This window comes from Macaca fascicularis, chromosome 14 (genome assembly GCF_037993035.2).
Source record: "Macaca fascicularis isolate 582-1 chromosome 14, T2T-MFA8v1.1".
Classification (NCBI taxonomy): domain Eukaryota; kingdom Metazoa; phylum Chordata; class Mammalia; order Primates; family Cercopithecidae; genus Macaca; species Macaca fascicularis.
Window position 1 is genome coordinate 37,869,211 of NC_088388.1, and position 19,793 is coordinate 37,889,003.

Sequence of the window (19,793 nt, forward strand, 5' to 3'; positions counted from 1 at the left end):
TTGTTTTTGTTTTGTTTTGTTTGTAGGGGTACCCTGAAACTCCTCACTTTCTCTGGGAACTTTCTGTGCCAGGACCCAGTGACGGGCGGTTAGAAGTCAGCCCTAGGAAACACCTGCTACATACATAGCAGGGCAGTTGGACAATCATTGGTAACCTCGCTCATTCATTAGAATCACGTAAGAACTCAAAAGGAAACGTGTCTCTCGGAGTGAGGGCGTTTGCGTAAATCTATAGGTTTTTCGACATCGATGCCAGTTGCTTTGTCTTCTGTAGTCGCCAAGGTGGTTGAGAGTTTAAGCTTGCGGATATTGCAAAGGGTTATTAGATTCATAAGTCACACCAAGTGGTGGGCGATCCACTGAGCAAAGCCGAACTTCTCACATGATGACTTCAAACAAGACACATTACCTTCCAGCATCTGTTGGGGAGACGAGATTTTAAGACACTTGAGTCTCCAGGACAGCAAAGGCACAATGGTGAGTAGCAATAAACCCTGCATTATAATTGAAAAATCTTGACATGTTGCTTAACAACGGGCATATCATGGCTCTTCCTAGCACTTCACACGCCAAAGAACAGCAGCTACTCAGGCCAGGGGAATCGGGTTTTTACACAGTGCAACTTTAATTGGAATCATTTGAGATTTAACACAGCTATGTGGAGCTGCGTGGAACAAACTTGGAGCTGGGGGGGGGGATGTTATATTGGCTGTTCAAGGCTGATGCTTGTCTCTCAGCCGTCTTGCATTCCATTCTTTTTCTTTATGTGTATGGTGTATGATCATATTCTATGATTTATATGTGGGCATGTAATTGACATTTGCAAGGGGGTTAATTTCCATCTAAAAACAATAATGCCGTTAGAGGTTGGGGTTAGGGGGTGGAGTGGGGATAAGGGTGGGGTAGAGACTGGGAGTTTAGGTGTAGATGGGGGTTGGGGTTGGGGGAGAGAAATAAGTCAGAAGTGCATATCACCGGTAATGAAATGGGTAATCCTCTCGTAGAAGAAAAGGTTCTCATCAACATGTGATCAACTATTAACCGGATGGCTTTGGCAAAGCCATCCGCACGTGACAAAACGTAAGGAAGTGGAAGAAACCGTCTAGAGCAATATCAAGTATCACTTAATTAGAGATTTTAAAGCCTTTTCCTCCTGCTGTGCCGGGTGTGTAATCCGGGCGATCGGAGTCCATTCAGCACCTTGGACAGAGCCAACGGATTTGTCCGAGGTGGCGGTACCCCCAGGTAGTCTTCTTGGCCCCGCTGTAAAGCCAACCCCGTGTCGCCCTTAAAAAGCGTCTTTTCTGAGGTTCGGCTCACACTGAGATCGGGGCTGGAGAGAGAGTCAGATTTTGGAGCGGAGCGTTTGGAAAGCGAGCCCCAGTTTGGTCCCCTCATTGAGCTCGCTGAAGTTGGCTTCCTAGCGGTGTAGGCTGGAATAGACTCTTGGCAAGCTCCGGGTTGGTATACTGGGTTAACTTTGGGAAATGCAAGTGTTTATCTCCAGGATCTAGCCACCGGGGTGGTGTAAGCCGCAAAGAAGGTAAGCACCGGGGCGGGGACCCCCTGCATCCCCAAATCTTGAGCTATTTTGATACTCTGTCTTCCGGAGAGGACGCGTGGTGGAGGGGAGGAGGTAGAGGGGGAGCATGAGAGGGGGTTGTTTCTTGGTATTTGCTCAGTTTGAATTGCCCTAGGTGAGAACCCTGGGGCAAAGCGAGAAGGAAAAAAAAAAAAAGAAACTCAGTCTTCCTGCGGATATAATGAGTTTAGTTAACTTGGACCTGCAAATGTCTGATTCAAATGTAAGATTTATCTCTCTTTTTCTCCCCTTCACCTCCCTCTTTTCCGTTCTCTTTGCTGGTGTGTGTGTGCGTGCGCGTGTGTGTGTGTACAGTAGATTCATTACTAATTATGAAGCTTTTGCACAACATTCGATTTCCTAAGATTTGACTTTGTAGCATTTAGAATTAGGCGGTGGAGGTGGTGTGCGGTGGGGAAACAGGAGGTGGAGGTTGGGAAGAGGGAAGGAGGTAAAGCTAAACCTCCAACACAAAAATGAATCAAGGTAATTTCAGCTCTTCTAGTGAGAAGGATTCATTCTCTCTGTATCCCTCCCTCCCTCTCTTTCCCCCTCCCTCCCTCCTTCCCGCCCCCCTTCTTCCACCCCGCCCCCTCCTCCAGCCTCCATCCCTCCCTCATTCTATCCCTTCCTCTCCGTCGCCCTCGCTCCTCGCTGGATGTTTCTTTCTGTGTGTGTGTGTGTGTGTGTGTGTGTGTGTGTTTTCTTTTTTTTTTTTTCCTTCTGTCCTCCCTTCCCGCGAGTTTCGGGCGCTGGCTTAGAGGGCTCCCGCTTTCTCAAGGGAAGGGGAGCTGCCGAGACCGCGCTCCGCTCCCCAGCCGGGCCGGATGCCTCACTGAGCCCAGGTCCGAGTCAGTCGGGGTAACTCAGGGAAAGGGGGGCCTCCGCCTGGGAGTAGAAGGTCCTTTCCGGACCGAAGAGCCAGGGAGCGGGCCGGGCGAGGGGGCCTGGGCGGCTGGAGGCGGTGGAGAAGAACATTCGTAGCTCCGTGCGGCGGCTGGACAGAGCCACCAATCAGCTGGGCGCGTAGACCGCCCTGCCAGGGCGAGGTTGCGTCCAGAGGCATCGGTGGAGGGTGGCTGGCTAGTCGCTGAGCCACCGCCGCCACCCGGGTGGGCCTGGCGACTGGCGTGGGGTGGAGGTGGGGGGCTTGGCGGGTGAGATGGAAGCGGCGCGGAGCCGCCCAGCCAGTGTTCTACCTCTCCCGCCCCCGCCTGCACCCCCGAGGGACCGCGAACTGCCGGAACGCGCGGCTGCGTTGTCCTCTTGCCACTCTTCGGGAAGCTCAGGGACTTAGGCGCCCCTGGGCGGGGGCCACCACCCTCTCCACAATTCCTATAACCCTCACCCCCACCCCCTTCTCAGGCCTTTTGTTCCGGCCACAGAGCCGTGCCCGGTGGCAGTTTTCGCCCCAGGGCTTGGTGGTTCTGGACTTCTCCCCGGATTAGCTCTTCTTAATTAAAAGGCAAGGGCTTGGGGTAGGGGTGAGGGGAACGTAGGAAAAACCTATTTCCGAAACTCAAGACTCGGCTGTTTTAACGAACGAAAGAAAGAATCCCAACTCTGCGCAGGTGGATTCATAGGCGACGCGAGGATATTGTGGAAATTTAGAAGGAAAAAATAAAAAACAGGCGCTAGGATCAGATGACGGTGATAGGCTGCTCGGCACACAAAGGGAGCGTAGGGCAGGGTTTACGGAGCAAGCCTGCAGCGAATGGGGCACAGATTGTTCCGAGATCCAGTCGTTTTCTCAGTCAGATCTACGCGAAGGGAGGGGAGGGGAGGGGCGGGCCAAGGAGCGTGGCGGGAGGGGCTGGGCTTGGGGGCGGGGGGATTTCTGATCAGTCTGATGCAATTCCAAGCGTGCTGCAAAGGAACTCCAAGGCGCCCGCATCACCATCGCCACCCACCCTTCCCAGATGGTGCTGTTTTAAATACGGATCTGCAGGGCTGAACGCAGAACTGGGAGATTTATTGCAAAATCCCGGGAAGGGAGGGGGGGTTCGCGGAACGGGGAATGGAGGAGCAGAATTTAAAGGTGCAACGCTTGCTTTTCCCAATCAGGCGGCAACCGGCCGGAATTATTATTTTTTTCTTTCTGTCTGCTTGTCTCTGGATTCTAATTCACCAAGAAAGAGGTGTAAATATTGTGACATTTTGAGGCAGCTTGATGGATGGGAAAGAAATCATCTGTCACTCTAAATTGCAGAGTTCCCTCTCCCCGCGCCATCCCTTGCTAGAGAATACTCGCTGCTGCCTAATACAGTTGCTAGGGCTTCAAATGAATGCATCGTTAAGGGAATATTATCCTTTTAGTTGACTTGCCAATTTAGCTGACAATTGAACCGAGAAAATTGTAGATTTCGTGTCCCTGGGAGGAAAAATGCTTAACAGTCTAAGTCTTGTAACCTTGAGATCTTTAACAACTTAAATAAACCTCAAAAGTGTCACGTCATTCTCTACACACACACACACACACACACACACACACACACACACAAACTGGACTTGTAAGATGACATGGTTTCACCTAAAGTGTTGTGGAGATGAATATCACTTTAAGAATGCTGCACCTGATATTCACTGTTTATGTGTATTTACCAAGAGCTCTTCAGCATGAAGGCAAGACATTCCAATTGTCCTGCTTCGAATCAGTCAGAAGACTAGAAGGTGACAGAGAGAAGGGAAGAAAGAGGAAAGAGAGAATTTTAACCTAGCTGCTATTAAATCAACAGTAACCTAGCCTACTTTTATACCCCCTGGTCTTGCATATTAATATTTCTGTATGTGAGATTTTAGCTTGGTCTAGCTCCCCCAATGGAGTATACCAGTATTGATTCAGATGAGAATATATGCATCCTGCCAGTAGCTTTTTCAGTGTCATTGATAGTAAGACCTACAACACAGCAATTTTTGGAGGATTGAAGAGAATGTCCATAAGGGCTTTGCAAACTGGGAAGCAGGCACTCCATAAATAGGAGGTATCATTATGACGTTCTCTTTGCATATAGCATTTTCATTCGATTGAACCAGAGTACTAGTTATTTTAAAACATAATCTAATGTATATGCTCAAGGTAGTAAGTGGGGATTTTAAAAGCAAGTGATTAGTTGGCTTATAAAATATTATTTTTCAATTGTCTATTGTACATTGGAAAGAAGGCTTTTAAATATCTAAAATCAACATACATAAGCTTCCCGTTTCATTTGCCAGTCTCTTTCCCCATCAAATCTCTGATCTAAATTCTTAATAAGAAGAGAAGCTGGTGAATTTAGTTTCTTTCCTTTTCCTGGCCTGTCCTCTAGGGGAAGCTTTAGTGAGAAACAACATTCCAAAATCAGGCAGTGAGAGAAAGAAGGCAAGGGACTGGATGACCACAAAATAGATAATCAGCCAACAAACAGAAATAAGGGAAAACCAGCATTAAAGCATGATTTACAAAGGGTTTTTATTTTTTAATTCTGTGATTTTTGGGACCAGACTCAAACTTGCTCAAGTAACATTCACTTGATCATATTGCTTACAATCTGTCAGTTAAAATGATGTCTAACTGAGCATATTTTTTATTAAATATACTTCTATCAAAGGCCAGTAAAGCTACTCTTTGATTTTAATTAAGACAAACTAGTCTAACCATTTAAATAACTCTAATGAATATGAACTGATATCATCAGATTTAAAAGCTCTGCTGAAAACTAAATTTGTTCTGAAAAGCACTGACTTGCCAGAAAAATATCTATTTTTGCAGCTTTCTTTTCACTCTATGGATAATTTAATGAGTTGCTTATTTTAATTTTACAACTGCTACCTCAGAAGTATCTCAAATTATCTTTCTTTGGCTGGTGTCTTTCTCTGCTGATCTGCTACTGCTCTGTGTGTGTGTGTGTGTGTGTGTGTGTGTGTATGGGCGTGTGTGTCTCTGTGTGTGTTTTCTAGTGGGAATTTAACAAGCAGTGAGTCTCTTAAATTTACATGCCATAATCTATGTCAAGAACATTGCGTAGTACTTAGCAATAAAAATAAACATTAGCATCTAGTGAAAGCTTACCATCATTGAGTGCTATGGAAATAGAGGTCTTAAAGCAAGAAAGATTAAATTTTTCAACAACAAAAAAATTTCTCCCCTTTTTGGCTTAAAGGTGATTATAGTTTCAAAAATATGACATCTTTCCTTTTTTACTTTGGAATGTAGAGCTGCTGCTTTAACAAGTGTCTTTTGAGAAAGATACACGTGTTTCATAAAGATTAATACCCCTAAAACACTATGGTGCAGAGATGGAAGGATGAATTCTTTATCCCTGCCTCTAATCTCATTTGGTAATTTTTAGAGTGTTCATTCTGAGTTTTTAAAATTCTGCTGGATATTTTTTTCTTCTTTCTTTCCAACATCATAAAATAGTCCTAGAAGACATTTTTCTGCGGCAGTGCAGACTTTATTTGTATTTCCTAGTAATAACACTTTAGATTCATATAGTACTTTGACAGCTCTTTACAGGTTTCATTTGATTTCCTTATCAGTCATGTAAGGGAGGAATCACCAATCACCTTTTACAGATGAGAAAAGTAAGGTGCAGAATTATCTAATACTACACTACCAGTAAGATGTAAAGACTAACTCAGAATCTTTCTTCAAATTTTAAGGAAATTTGTGTTTGTTCCTCTCTAGACCACGCTGCCTTAAACTCCACTAAGGCATCAGAGGAGCTGCAGACATTATTTTCTCCTATTTTGATTTATTTAATTAAATTAAAAACATTGTCTACAAATAGTTTTCGAAATTTTCAGGCCTAATGGAAAGTTTTAACTAGCCTTCCTAAGACAGTGTTTCCCTCTGCCACAGTTAGAAACTCAAAGACAGCAGAACTCTTCCTCTAGTTGACATACCATCTAAGTCATAGTTGCTAATTCCCCAAAAAAACAAATACAGAGAATAACAAGAGCCAAAGCCAAGATGTACATTACTTTTACTTGTGAGTCATAGAATCTGGGGTCTGGGAAGGTTCTCAGAGGTCACTTAGCCCAGCCCATATCTGATACATGAATTCATGCTGGCTTGTTTTCTTTTGACCCTCTGGAATTTCATCCCAGTCTTGAACGCTGGGTACCTGTTTATCTTGGTAGATGTTCTGATACTTATGTGGATCATGAGCTTGGCTGACCATTTCCCGTTTTGCCCAAAAGGTATACTTTCTATAGAGACTCCAGCATTCATAATTTTATTTTGTAAGTATTAATTTGCAACACATTATTTGCCATTATGTGCTAGGAACTGTATTACAATCTGGAGATTCAAGAATAAATAAGACCAAATGATCCCTATCTTGGTGGATCTTGCGGCCTAGAGACAAAGACTGGTCTCTTTATTTGTTCCAATCCTTAGAAGGGGACAGACTTCTAGACTCATAAGATTCCTTTTTTCAAGAGAACACAGTGAATAAGATTAAAAGCCTGAGTTTAGGTTTTACTTCCAACCACTTGTCAGTACCTAAAAAAGTCAATCAGTCACTCTTGATCTCTGCTTCCTCACATATAAAACAAAAGAGATGTTCTCAGAATAACCTCCATATTCCATTTCCGTCCCAAGTTTGAGTGATATAAAAGATATAGTCTATAACCATTTCTTGCAGTGTTGGGGAAAGTAAGGCTAAGTTACCCTAACTTTTGATGATTTACAATTTGGGGTACCACAAATTTTTAACTTGTTAAGAAGTATATCGTGAAAAAAATCAAAGTAATATATTCAAACCCAGAATAGAAGGAATCTTGGTATTGAACCTGTTCATTTATGGAATGATGACTGAGAAAGTTTTAATTTAGAGAGTGATCTCAAATTTCTGCGGATTATTTTTAAAAACAGGTGGTGCAATGGAAGACCCACTATCAAATTTACTGTTTATTTTCTTTGGGCAAGCAGAAGTTCTAATTTTTCAGGTCATTTCCTTTTAAATTCAAAGATATTACATCCTGAAATGGCCTGGGTCTCATGAATAATGCATTATATACACATGATAATAGATAATTAGATGGACAAACCAAAAGAAACATGAAAGGGAGCGGGTAGCCCAAGGATTGCAGAAGGTGTGTGGGCATTTTGACATCCAGGAAATGCTATAGATCTGTCCTTAACTAACTCAGCCTGGTGGAGATAATTAAGAAAAAAAATGTGGGTGTAGGAAGACTGCAAGCCATTCCCTGGGATTGGCTAGATTGCTGCAGTAGTTCAAAAACAATTGGCACAGCCACCCACACTAGACATGATTGCCCTTTGATGAGGCAGCTATTGACTTTTATAAAGATGCCATATTTAAAATAACTTCTGATGCACTGGGGATAACAGACATCATTCTTGAATTCTATTTTAGACAAATGGCAAAATATATTACAAAATATTAATTTAAAAATAAAAAATCTTTAAAGTCTAGTTTCTAAAAACCAGCAGTTTAGTGACATGTGACCTCTGGATTTAACAATTCAGCCTGAAGCTGGGAGAAAGCTGTAGCTTGTATGGGACATTTTGACCCACTGTGGGCATTTCCGAGGCCACTACAGGAAGTAAAATGTACTTTGTCAAAGTTTTTAACCTCTGAGTGAATATTAAATCCACTCCAAAATCTTCGCATCCTCGGAAAGGCGATCCAACAATTTTCCTAAACAGCAGCAGAAAATGCTCTGAGATCTTTGCTCCCAGAGTGCATGTTATAATGTTATGCTATCTAGAAATTTCCTTGGAGCACCTTGCTCATCAGTACCAAAAGGAGTTAGAATTGATTCCTGCAGCTTTAAGGAAATATATCAACCACCTCCTATCTCTAAGTAATAAGGTTACTACAAGGAAAAAATTCACAAATCAGGTGATTGCAGAAATGTGCCACAAACATCCAAAGCCTTTGGGATAGGGCATTGCAGGGTGAGTGAATAGAGAAAAGAAAGGGAATGTGGAGAAAATTGAGAAATAAAAAGGGAAGTCGCAATGGAGTTCTAATTATACAGGGGCTCTTGAATTGACTGTTCTCTACCTTGCATGCTCATTGTTGTTCTGGCTACTTTAGTAGGAAACAATTATTTCTTCTGCTTTCACCTTCCTCCTCTGCTAAGGACTTCTTCCTTGCCAATAACTTCCATAATCAATGTTTAAGAATTGCTCTGATGCCCAGCACGGTGGCTAATGCCTGTAATCCCAACACTTTGGGAGGCCGAGGTGAGTGGATTACTTGAGGTCAGGAGTTCCAGACCAGCCTGGCCAACATGGCAAAACCCTGTCTCTACTAAAAATACAGACAATTAGTGGTTCATGCCTGTAACCTCAGCTACTCAGGAGGCTGAGGGAGGAGAATAACTTGAACCAGGGAGGCAGAGGTTGTAGTGAGCCGAGATCATGCCATTGCACTCCAACCTGGGCTGGATATGCAAAAAAAAAAAAAAAAAAAAAAAAGAATTGCTCGTTGTAATGACTTTTATGCCATGGACTCAACTATCTTGGCAGTCTGGTAAAGCCTATGTAAACCCTTCTCATAAAAATGTCTAAATGGGGCCAGGCACGATGACTCATGCCTGTAATCTCAGCACTTTGTGAGGCCAGGGCGGGTGGATCACTTGAGGTCAGGAGTTCCAGATCAGCCTGGCCAACATGGCAAAACCCTGTCTTTACCAAAAACAAAAAATTAGCTGGACGTGGTGGCACGTACCTGTAATCCCACCTACTTGGAAGGCTGAGGCACAAGAATCACTTGAACCTGGGAGATAGAGGTTGCAGTGAGCCAAGATCAGCCACTGCACTACAGCCTGGGTGACACAGTGAGACTTTGTCTCAAAAAAAAAAAAATCTAAGTGAATGAAATAAACATGTAAGATTACAAAGGAAGCCAAAGGAATTGATGTACAGTCATAAAAACATTTAAAATAACATATGTGATATAGTAAATATATATGCTTTTTAATGCATTAAATAAGGTCTAACAGCAAAAAAAAATTATGATTTTGAAGTAATGATAAGTATCAATGTATTTTGAGGTATCTATAAAACTGACATGTGATATGAAGGTGTCTGTGATGTATACTGGTGAGAAAGCACGTAAATACTACTGTGTAACATTTCCCACACATATTTAACAACAGAACATTTGAGAAGCACTTATTAACACAGCATAGATTCAGAAATGTTAATTTAGTCAATGTCAACATTAGCCATTGTGGTTTCCTTCCTGGCAAAAGGAAGCTGGCATTGGGAGAAAATGTTTAAAATTCACATTTGCCATTAGACAAGCTGCCAAGTGAGGAAAGGACCAAATACTGAGAAGGCCAGGGCATGGTAAGCATGTTTCTATTGACTGAGCTTGCTATTACTCTAACGTTTATCTTTAGTATCACCAGCACAACCCCATTACACTAGCAATCCATAACTCCATTGAAAAAGATAAAAAGTTCAGATTCTAGTCATTAACTCAGCATTGCTTAAAATACCTGTTCTGACCTCACTAACCCAACAGATTACTGAAACTCTTCCTGTTTGTCATTACTACACCATGGGAAAGGATATGCACATTGTAATTATGTGGGATGACATTTATTCTGCGTTCATCTAGTGCTGTTATTTGTTTTGTATTTGGCATATATTACTTAACCCTCAAAGCAACTCTCAGAGATAGATGAAGAAAACTAGAGCTCAGAGAATTTAAGTAACTTGCCCAAACTGACACAGAAAATCTGAAGTGGGGAAGCTAAACTTGAAACCCAAAGTTTTCTGATTCCAAAGTCCACTATAAATTTATGCCTCCCCATGTTATAGCTACCACCCAGATTTAATCTGGGTCTCCCATTATCAGATGGTTTACATGCACATTTTCTTACAAGATCTTGACCACAACTCTTTAGATGGCCATGAGTCTCACAATTCATTTCCAGGAGTGCTACTTTAGAATCATTTCGATCTTTGCTAACCGATGAGAGATTTTCAAATAGCTAATTGTCACCTATCCTTTTTGAAGCCCAGTTTTCATAATCATAAAACGGCAAAAGTGTTAAAATGTTTGGTGAGGATCATATGCATTAATAATAAAATCTAACCTTGTTGAGCTCACTATGGTGAGGATTCTGCATTTCCATAGTTCATTGAATCCTCACAACAATCTTTCTAGGCAAAGATGATTATTTTTCTTTTAAAGATAAGGAAACTGAGGCATCAGTAATTAATTTACTATCTTAAATTAGCAGATCCAATAAGTGGCAAAGCTGGGTTCAAACTTAGGTCTGTCTAATGTCAACACCCTTCTTTTAATCACTAATCTACAAATCACTGTTCACTCTTAGCTGTTATTATTATAATTATCATCACACTTAAAACACTATCAAGATACAGAATTATCCAGACATAAGTATATAGTCACTGAAGAGATTAGAATCTGAAACTTTTCACCTGCATGTTCTTCCTTCCACTTTAGTTTATTAACCCAATGGATGATGTCTGACTCCTTTCTTAACTTGTTTAGGGCAGTTCCAAGTCAGTTGACTTCTGAGAGTTATTGAGTAAGAAACGTTATAAATTGTTTGGATTAGGACTTAGTATGTTTAGAAGCCATTTCATAAGTTTGCCTTTTCGAGCTGTTACTGGCTATAATACTGCAGATGCTGTGATGAGGAACACCCTCTCCAAAGACACACAGTGGATGACAAACCTCCAAAGCTAACATGTTGTTTACAGATACGGAGAAGAAGAGGATGGACAAGCACAGTCTAAAACGTAATTACAAGGCTTATAGTCCCTGTTGGGGACTAAAATGTTTATTGGCTTTCCTTGTGCAATTCAATGCTCTTCCTCCAAAGGATCCCTCCAAACTTGCAACTTTCCTGAAAATAGCATTTCATTTGGGAGCATGCCAGGAATTGGTGTCTGGGTCCTTTGTGTCTTTGCAGCAACTCAGAATTCTGGATACTAGCTCTAGAAACTAAGCTGGGATATATCCTGGGTAAGGGAGTCGTGTATCTACTTGGGCATCTTCCTGATATATTTATTTCATCCATCTTCCTCCTAGAAAGCAGCTCCTAGAAAGATGTGGTTTTAAATGAGGGATTGGATGCATACCGTTATGTCTTAGATAGCACACAAGTCAGTGGTCTCTGCAGAGCTGCCAAAGTCATGTAAGTAATCAAAGATGCGGAAATCCATGGAGAGCCTTCATCCCACCTCCACTCTGATTTATTCAGAGAAGGATACCATGAACACATAATGGATTTGATATGTCCCAGAGCTGAAAGCAGCCTAGCAGAAAGGGATGATCTTGAAGGACATTTTGATGTATGAAAAAGTCCACCTAAAGCTTTGTCAGCGATAACTAAGTAATATGATGGCTGGAAGACTATAAATCCTTACCTTGGCTCAGGAACTGTAGATCATTTGGTAAATCAAACTTGAAATTCATGCAATTATTTCCCCTAAAATCACGGGAAATAATTGCATGAATTCCAAGTTTAGTTTCCAAATGATCTACAGTTCCTGAAAGGAGTTCAAATTTAGATAGAAAAAGTACCTTACAAATGATCTAGCTCACTGATTCCCCTCATGCGTTGAAATCACCTAAATCATCTCTTCTTTCTGAGATACGGTCTGAATGTGTCACCAGGTTTAGCAAACTCAGTTTGTAGCCCACTGACCTCATTTTATTGATTGGACAACTGACGTGCACAGTGGTAGATCTCTCAATTTATTCAATAAACAATTATATGGCCCTTACGGTATCTATCTGAACAATCCTGGGCTAGTGAAGTCACTTGCCCAGGTTACATGACCAGAAACTGACAGTTCAAATTAGGACCCAAGTTCTTTTGACTGCTATCTGGGCCTTAAAATAATATTATACGACAGGCCAGGCGCGGTGGCTCACGCCTGTAACCCCAGCACTTTGGGAGGCCGAGGCAGGCGGATCACGAGGTCAGGAGATGGAGACCATCCTGGCTAACACGGTAACCCCGTCTCTACTAACAATACAAAAAAATTAGCCGGGAGTGGTGGCGGGCGCCTGTAGTCCCAGCTACTCAGGAGGTTGAGGCAGGAGAATGGCGTGAACCCGGGAGGCAGAGCTTGCAGTGAGCAGAGATCACGCCACTGCACTCCAGCCTGGGCGACAGAGCGAGACTCTGTCTAAAAATAATAATAATAATATCCTATGACAAAGATATTTCTTCTATTTCCTAATAGTCATATCAAAAGGAAACAATGGACAGTCTGTGCAAGATTTTAATTATTTTAATATTCAAAATAAAATTAAAAACAGATTAATTACTAAAACATAAGTATAACAACACTTTAATAGCATTCTACTAAGATATTATTAATTTCAAAATGGTAGGACAAAACTAATTATACTTTATACTTCTTAAATATACTGTAGTTACTTTATGACTATTGAGACACGAGCTAAAATTTGAAACTTCAAATTTTCATTGATTCCTGTATTATTACTTGTTTCAGAGTTACTTCATTTGGTTCTTTTATCTGAGATTTGACAACAGCTTTATTTGATTTTCAGTGACAAAATTCTTTTCACTCCTGGTCCTCCACCCCAAGAAAATGACGACGACTACTATATTTTTCCCAAAGTGATCAAGAAATAAAAGAGGAATTCTAGCCAGGCACGGTGGCTCACGCCTGTAATCCCAGCTCTTTGGGATGCTGAGTCGGGTGGATCACCTGAGGTCAGGAGTTCGAGACCAGCCTGACCAATATGGTGAAACTCCGTCTCTACTAAAACTTAAAAAATGAGCCGGGCATGGTGGCATATGCCTGTAATCCCAGCTACTCAGGAGGCTGAGGCAGGAGAATCGCTTGAACCCAGGAGGCGGAGGTTGCAGTGAACCAAGATCACACCATTGCACTCCAGCCTGGGCGACAGAGTGAAACTCTGTATCAAAAAAAAAAAAGAGGACTTCTAAAATTATTTGTATTTATTAATATCCCTACTCTTAAAACGTTAGAAAACGTTTGCTCATTTAAAATTTTTATTTTTAAACCCTCCTTATGTTACAACGAAATACTCTTTGGAGCAATTTCTTTGTTCCTCATATAATATCCATACATATAATTCTGCTTTTGTGATTAACTTTTATTACTAAATACTCTTTTAAAATTGTGCTCTTATAAACATTGATTAACTAAAGGTAAATCTGATGTTTTATAAATGCTTTCTAGAAACAGAGAGCAAAATCATATAAATAACGATATGAATTTCCAAAAGTACAATGATAAAAAGTAACATTAGAAAACAAAATTAATCTAAGAAATAGTCAAGAATATGTCAAACTTGTACATACTTTTGGGATAAATTGGCATCATGTAGATTAGCATGATTCTTCTTTATAGAATTCAACTTATTTTTACTCACTTTGCTCTAATTAGTTTTTATGTGCAGACAAGATGGAAGGTGATGGAAATCTGGCTTGCAAAGTAGTTCTAACATGATCTACATCCACAATCTGGTTATAATGCTATAAGAATATGTTTATTATGTGAGAATAGTAGTTCAAATCAGTATTTAGTATCAACATAAAGGGATGAACAAAGCAAAGCTAACTTCGTTGTTTATACTGGGAACTTACTTAAATTAAAAAGGCCAGTGGATGGTCATATGTTTGGCTCATTCTTTTCAAGGCCTTCAGGAAAACATGCCTATGAAATAAAAGATCCTCAATATTAAACATTTTACTGCATTTGGGAGACACATGAAATCTGGTAATAAAGGAAGTGTTGGTTTTCATTTTTCTAATTCAGCATGGAAACTGTCTTGAGGAAAACTGACTATGGTCTTAGTTTGTGTCTCAGAAATATATTTAGTTTGAATTATGGCATCGACATCCGACTTCCAAAATTGGATATCTAGCCATATAATATCTCACCTCCCACACACACAACCCCCCATTCCCAGGTCATGACTACTGTCCAAGCAGCAAAAAAGAAGTAATTTCCCAGAGTACATACACGGCAGTGACTACCAACCAAACAAAAAAACAATTATGGGGGTTGGAATTTAAATTCATAGCTGTACTCTCACCAATTCATTCCCCATTCCACCCCATCTCTCTGTCTTCAACTTTTATGAAACATTATATTTGTCCTATTCATCTGTATCAGCATTAGCCTTTCCTATATCCAACTAGACTTACCACTCCTTGGTCCCTCTCACTGGCTGACTGAAGTTTCAGTAGTACCTACTTACAGCAAACACTTGTAGTAGTCTCTTTTTGGTTACAAAGTCCCCAGACCATTTCTCAAGGTGATATTATGAAGAGGAAGTAAACATTCTCCTCTGCTACCCCATTTTTTTTTAGAGTGCTAAAACTTCATTCTATATCTGGCTTCATATCTTCTTGGACCAACTGGATTGATTTTACAGTCACCATAGAATATCTCCTGAACAGACAACCATGGGTCATGGGAACAATATCTCTGCTGATCCCATGATTTGGTCACATTGGGTTGTAAGGCCATAATGGAGACATACTTGATGAGTTTATGAAGACTTGATTCTAGGTATCATGTAGGTTAGCATAATTCTTTTTTACTGAATTCAACTTAGTTTTATTCACTTTATTCTAACTGAATTTTGTGTGCAGACAAAATGAAAAGAAATGCTTCAATTTAGGTGAAAGGTAAAGCTTCCAAAGTAGTGTAGTATTTCATAGACCTTATATTTGAGAGAAATTATATCAGTATATAATAAGCACCTGAGAATATGAAAGCACAAATCCAATTTAAATGTTAAAGGTCTACAACTTGGGATTTTAAATGGAGTACGGAAAAGCCACTGGTTCTTAAACAATTTTGTTGAGGAGGAAAACAGTGAAAGCTAAATGTTCTATTCAAGAGTTGTTTGTTTTGAAAATAATGCTTCATTTAAAAGCTAAAGACAGAAGACATAGCTTTGTTATGAAGGCTCATCTTTTTATTAAACAACCACTACTCTGTCTCCAAGTTGCAAGGGGAGGATTTGTCAGTCTGATTGAATCTTCCCTTTAGTTTTTTCCAACAGCTGTGTTCAGATAATTCATGACTCCTGTGTTTCCTGAGCCCTGGATAATTTCACACACATGTCTGGTTTGGGGCTTCACATTTTCAGAAAAATATAGAAACCTTGGAGGAGGTCCAGGGTAGACCAAGGGAAATGATTAATGGGTTGAAAGTCGGAGTGTATGAAGAAAGGTTGTGAGATCTGATCTTTTGCTATGAGAAAAGTCTGAGTGGTGACTTAATAACACAAGGAGGTTAGTAAGCAGCTGTTCTCCATCTTCACTAAGGTTGAATGAAATGAAATAAGATATAAATTGCAACAGGAACAAAAAATGCATTACAGGAGGACTTCCAAGCACCAGCATTGCTGGATTCTAGATAGCTCCCCAGAAGAAGGATGTGTAGTCTACTTCCCTGGTCTGCCATGATAGGCCTACAAATAGTGAGGAAGATGAGATAATCTCTTAAGATCCTTTCTGGACCTATCTTTTATTGGTCTATATCATATTTAGAAAAATTATTTGTCTCAAACAAAAATGGTCTCATTTCCTCCCTCCCACCCTATCCACTCCTTCTCCTTTGTCTACCTTTTGTAAAACACTGCTAACCAAAATAACTGGGGACTGATTAACTGTGGTGGGCCCTCCCCAGTCTCTAAGTGCCACTCCAGCTTTGGGAGCAAGTTTCCTATCCATCACTACCACTCCCTGGCCACAAGGGGTATGTTTACCATCATCTTTCTACACACCAAACCTACGGCAAGGGAAAAGAAAACAAAACTTCCTAGGCTTAAGAAATTTGCAAGTGGCACCATGGATTAAAATACAACTCTTACATCCTAGAATATGAGCATGTAAAGGACTAAAATGTATTTCATGCATCTGCCTGTATCAGCCCATAGAATAGCCTCTGATGGATAGTAGATACTCAGCAATCTTTCATCAACTGAAAGACTGTAGCTATGAAGTGAAAGGAAACTAAACTTGAGAAAGTCAGGAGTTTCAGATGTTTCCAAATGATTCTATATGCGAGACCAATCTAAAGCCTAACCCAATCTTCACACATGTACTATTAAGGATTTCATTCTCACCATGCCTGTGCTATCTGGAGGTAGAAAGAGGGCCAGCTGCACATCCTGCCCACATCCTTGATCAAAAAGACCACTAAAGAGAGGTGCTATGTGGATTCATATCAGAATCACATGAAAGTAGGCCGAATTCTTAGTGTGTGTTTTTAAAATCTGATTTTAGGAAGTTCCGTTTTTTTTTTTTTCTAAGTTATCTTTTTGTATATTTTTCTTTTTCCATTTTTTTCATGAAGAATATAAAATTTGGCGGTAGAAAATCTCTCACTCCAGTCATCATACAGCCTAAATAGGTGAGTCTCAAAAATAAGCTAATGTTCATCTTTCAACTGATTCAATGTCCTGAAACCCTTTGGTTTAAATTTGTTAATTCTTCTCATGGCTTTTCTCCTAGAAAACCAACTAATACCACAGCTATTTATTACTGTCAGCTCTAACTTATGTCCACAATCTCACATCCCTTTTGACCACACTTATAGAAATATTATAACAAGTAAACCAAACTTATTCTTCATTATTAATTTTTAAATGTTTTCAGCACAAATCTGGTAACTTGGAGGGCTACAAGTTGATGATTCTCATATGTTTGGGGGTTTAGTCTCAACAGTTTCTTAATGGTTTCTATGTTGTTTTTCTTGATCCAACTAAATATTATTCCCAGATGGAATCAGTTTTTGACCCTCTTGTTCTACTCTCCTAGTCTTGGCCCTTCTAAAAGTTTCTGGCTGTGGTTCCTTTCTTTTGTCTGCCACTAATGACTATGCCTGGTTACATAACTCCTGTAACAGGTGTTGACCAATTTGAACACATTTGAGTATGGTATAGAGCTATTCTTATGGTTCATAAAAAGCTTAGTGAGAACATACCATCTAATGAATAGGGAAATTACGTCTCCCTTAAGGTTTTTCTCAGGACAGGCCTTATACAAGAATTTCAAGGATTGTGAGTGACATAGTTTAACATTGGCCTGGGCCTTTCAAATTATCCAGCATGAATTTGAAAACACCTCTGCCACTCTGCTCAGTAGCAGAGTTTTCTGTTTACTTAGTATTTTCCCTATGCTAATTACGGAAATTTTCAACAGTTTTTTTAGGCCAACTTATTTGATACTAGACTAGACAACTTTTTTTTTTTTTTTCTTGCAAGGAAGACTGAAGGTAGGAGTAACTAGGAAGCTTAAATAAACATAATTAAATATAAAATGCTTATAATGATAGAATTGACCTCAGCCAATTAAAATTATTAATAGAAAAAACATGTCAATGTCAAGCCTGCTACCTCTGTTCCCACTTGGGTAACGAGGATTAGTTTATATTTCCTGACAAGAATAGATGGGAATTCACATTTCTTCCTGACCTTTGTCCCTACTGGAACATTGGGTTAGGATCATATTAGAACATAACCAAAAAGAAATAAAGATTCAGACGAATTCACAATTAATTTTTAAGCCCTACAAAAGTGAAATAGGTAGCATCTTTTTTTCAAGCTGTGAAACTTTCCCTCATTTTAGTAATAGAGAAAATGTTCAGATTATAAACTTGGAAACTTTGCTCCAAACATATCAATCATGTCACATGCCAATCTTTAAGAAGAATAAGAAATGCATGCCCTATATTCTCAGCATCATCTTTGCCCACAATAGGGAAATAATTTTGTACAAGGTTTGATTTTAGATCTCTAGAATTATCTCTATATGCTACCTGAATTAAGCAAATAAAAAATAATATTTAGAATTCCATGCAAGGCACTGGTACAACTTTTGTTTACCTTGGCTTCATTGTTTTTGAATGTAAGATGTACTTTTAAGGCAAATAAGTATGTGTTTTAAGTCTGGTCGCATACAATTTTGCTAATGCTATAATCACAGATCAGAAAGTTTGGAAATGCTTAGAAGTGTTAAGAGGTGTGATTCATCATGGTTATCTGAATTGGCATTTGATCTTCTTTTCTTTCTAAATATCCCTGACATTTCTGACTCCTCTGTCTTTTCCTCAGTAAAACTGCACCACACACTGGAAAGCGAAGATACACACATTTATTTATATAATGTCAGGGGAGAGCAGGAAAAAGAAGATTGGCCATAGACCCACCCAATCAGAGTCTGGGAAATGAGAGCACTTTTTCCTTCAGCAGAAATGCTGACGTGCCAATGTGAATTTAGCAGGAAAAAGATTTGCCATAACTTCTAAGTGAGCAGCGTTCAGAATGCTAGCTTAGATTCCTGGCATTAACTTGCTAGGTATTTTTCAGAAGGAAATAAATTACAATTGAGCTTAAAAACTGAGGGTAGAACTCATTTTCAAGCAAATGTGAAGCATCAGTTTGAAGTTAACAAAGTTAAAGTTTGGAGTAGGGTTCCTCCAGTCCTTTATAACGTCGTACAAGTATCTATTTATTTTTTTAGTTTATAACACTAGCCTTTTAAATTGTATTGTGCTACTAAAAGAAATTATGTCTGCATTCAGCTTACAACCTGGGAACCAACACAGAGGATTTCTGGGGTAACGGTACCCAGCTTCATGCCCTCTGTCCTTTACTGCTTTCTGGTTAGCCTGCGTATTTCACATACATTAAATATTCCACAATAAACTCCACCATCTGTGCTGTAGGGTAGTTTGTATTGGTCATGTGCTCTGTCAAGTTGACAGAGGTGCAAAGCTAAATGTGTGACACTCGAAGAATATGCATATATTTGAATAATTTGACTATTTAGTCCAACAATTTGCAAAGGCGCTCTGAATGATCACACATTCTGATAACACTTCCAAGGAACAGATAGCTTCACTTAGAGGGTGGGGGAGATGGAAGCAGGGTTATTTCTAGCAGGAATTCTTGAGTTCACTGAAGTCTTGTCCCTGGTACTTCACTGTGTGAACGTGGGTAAATTATTTCCTGGCAGAGGATCGGATTCTTCTTTTATAAAACGGGTAAATAATTTCTGTCACTAGTCTTTAGAAGTTCTAAAATAGCTAATGTTAGTGAATTCATTTTGTTAACTGTAAACCCTTAGGTAAACTGAACTGAGTATGTAATAATATTATATATTCAGTTCAACAGCACATTCTTGGTAACCACAAGAGGGTCCAGGAAAGGAAACTGTTTATAAATCTTTCCCTTTAGCAAAATTAATG

General features: G+C 39.9%; 1 protein-coding gene across 4 annotated transcripts in view; it reads left to right on the plus strand.

Moving 5' to 3' along the window:
• The first annotated feature begins 432 nt into the window (after window positions 1-432).
• BDNF (brain derived neurotrophic factor) overlaps window positions 433-19,793 on the plus strand; it is a 69,570-nt gene continuing 50,209 nt past the window's right edge. Inside the window, exon 1 of one of the 4 annotated variants that reach the window (XM_005578349.5) lies at window positions 433-477. In XM_005578349.5, coding sequence (XP_005578406.1) covers window positions 475-477 — 3 coding nt within the window. In that variant the 5' untranslated portion in view covers window positions 433-474. Of the gene's footprint in view, window positions 478-1,130; window positions 1,246-1,318; window positions 1,544-19,793 lie in introns of those variants that run through there. The other 3 variants (XM_065528366.2, XM_065528365.2, XM_045371633.3) reach the window with 3 other exon arrangements.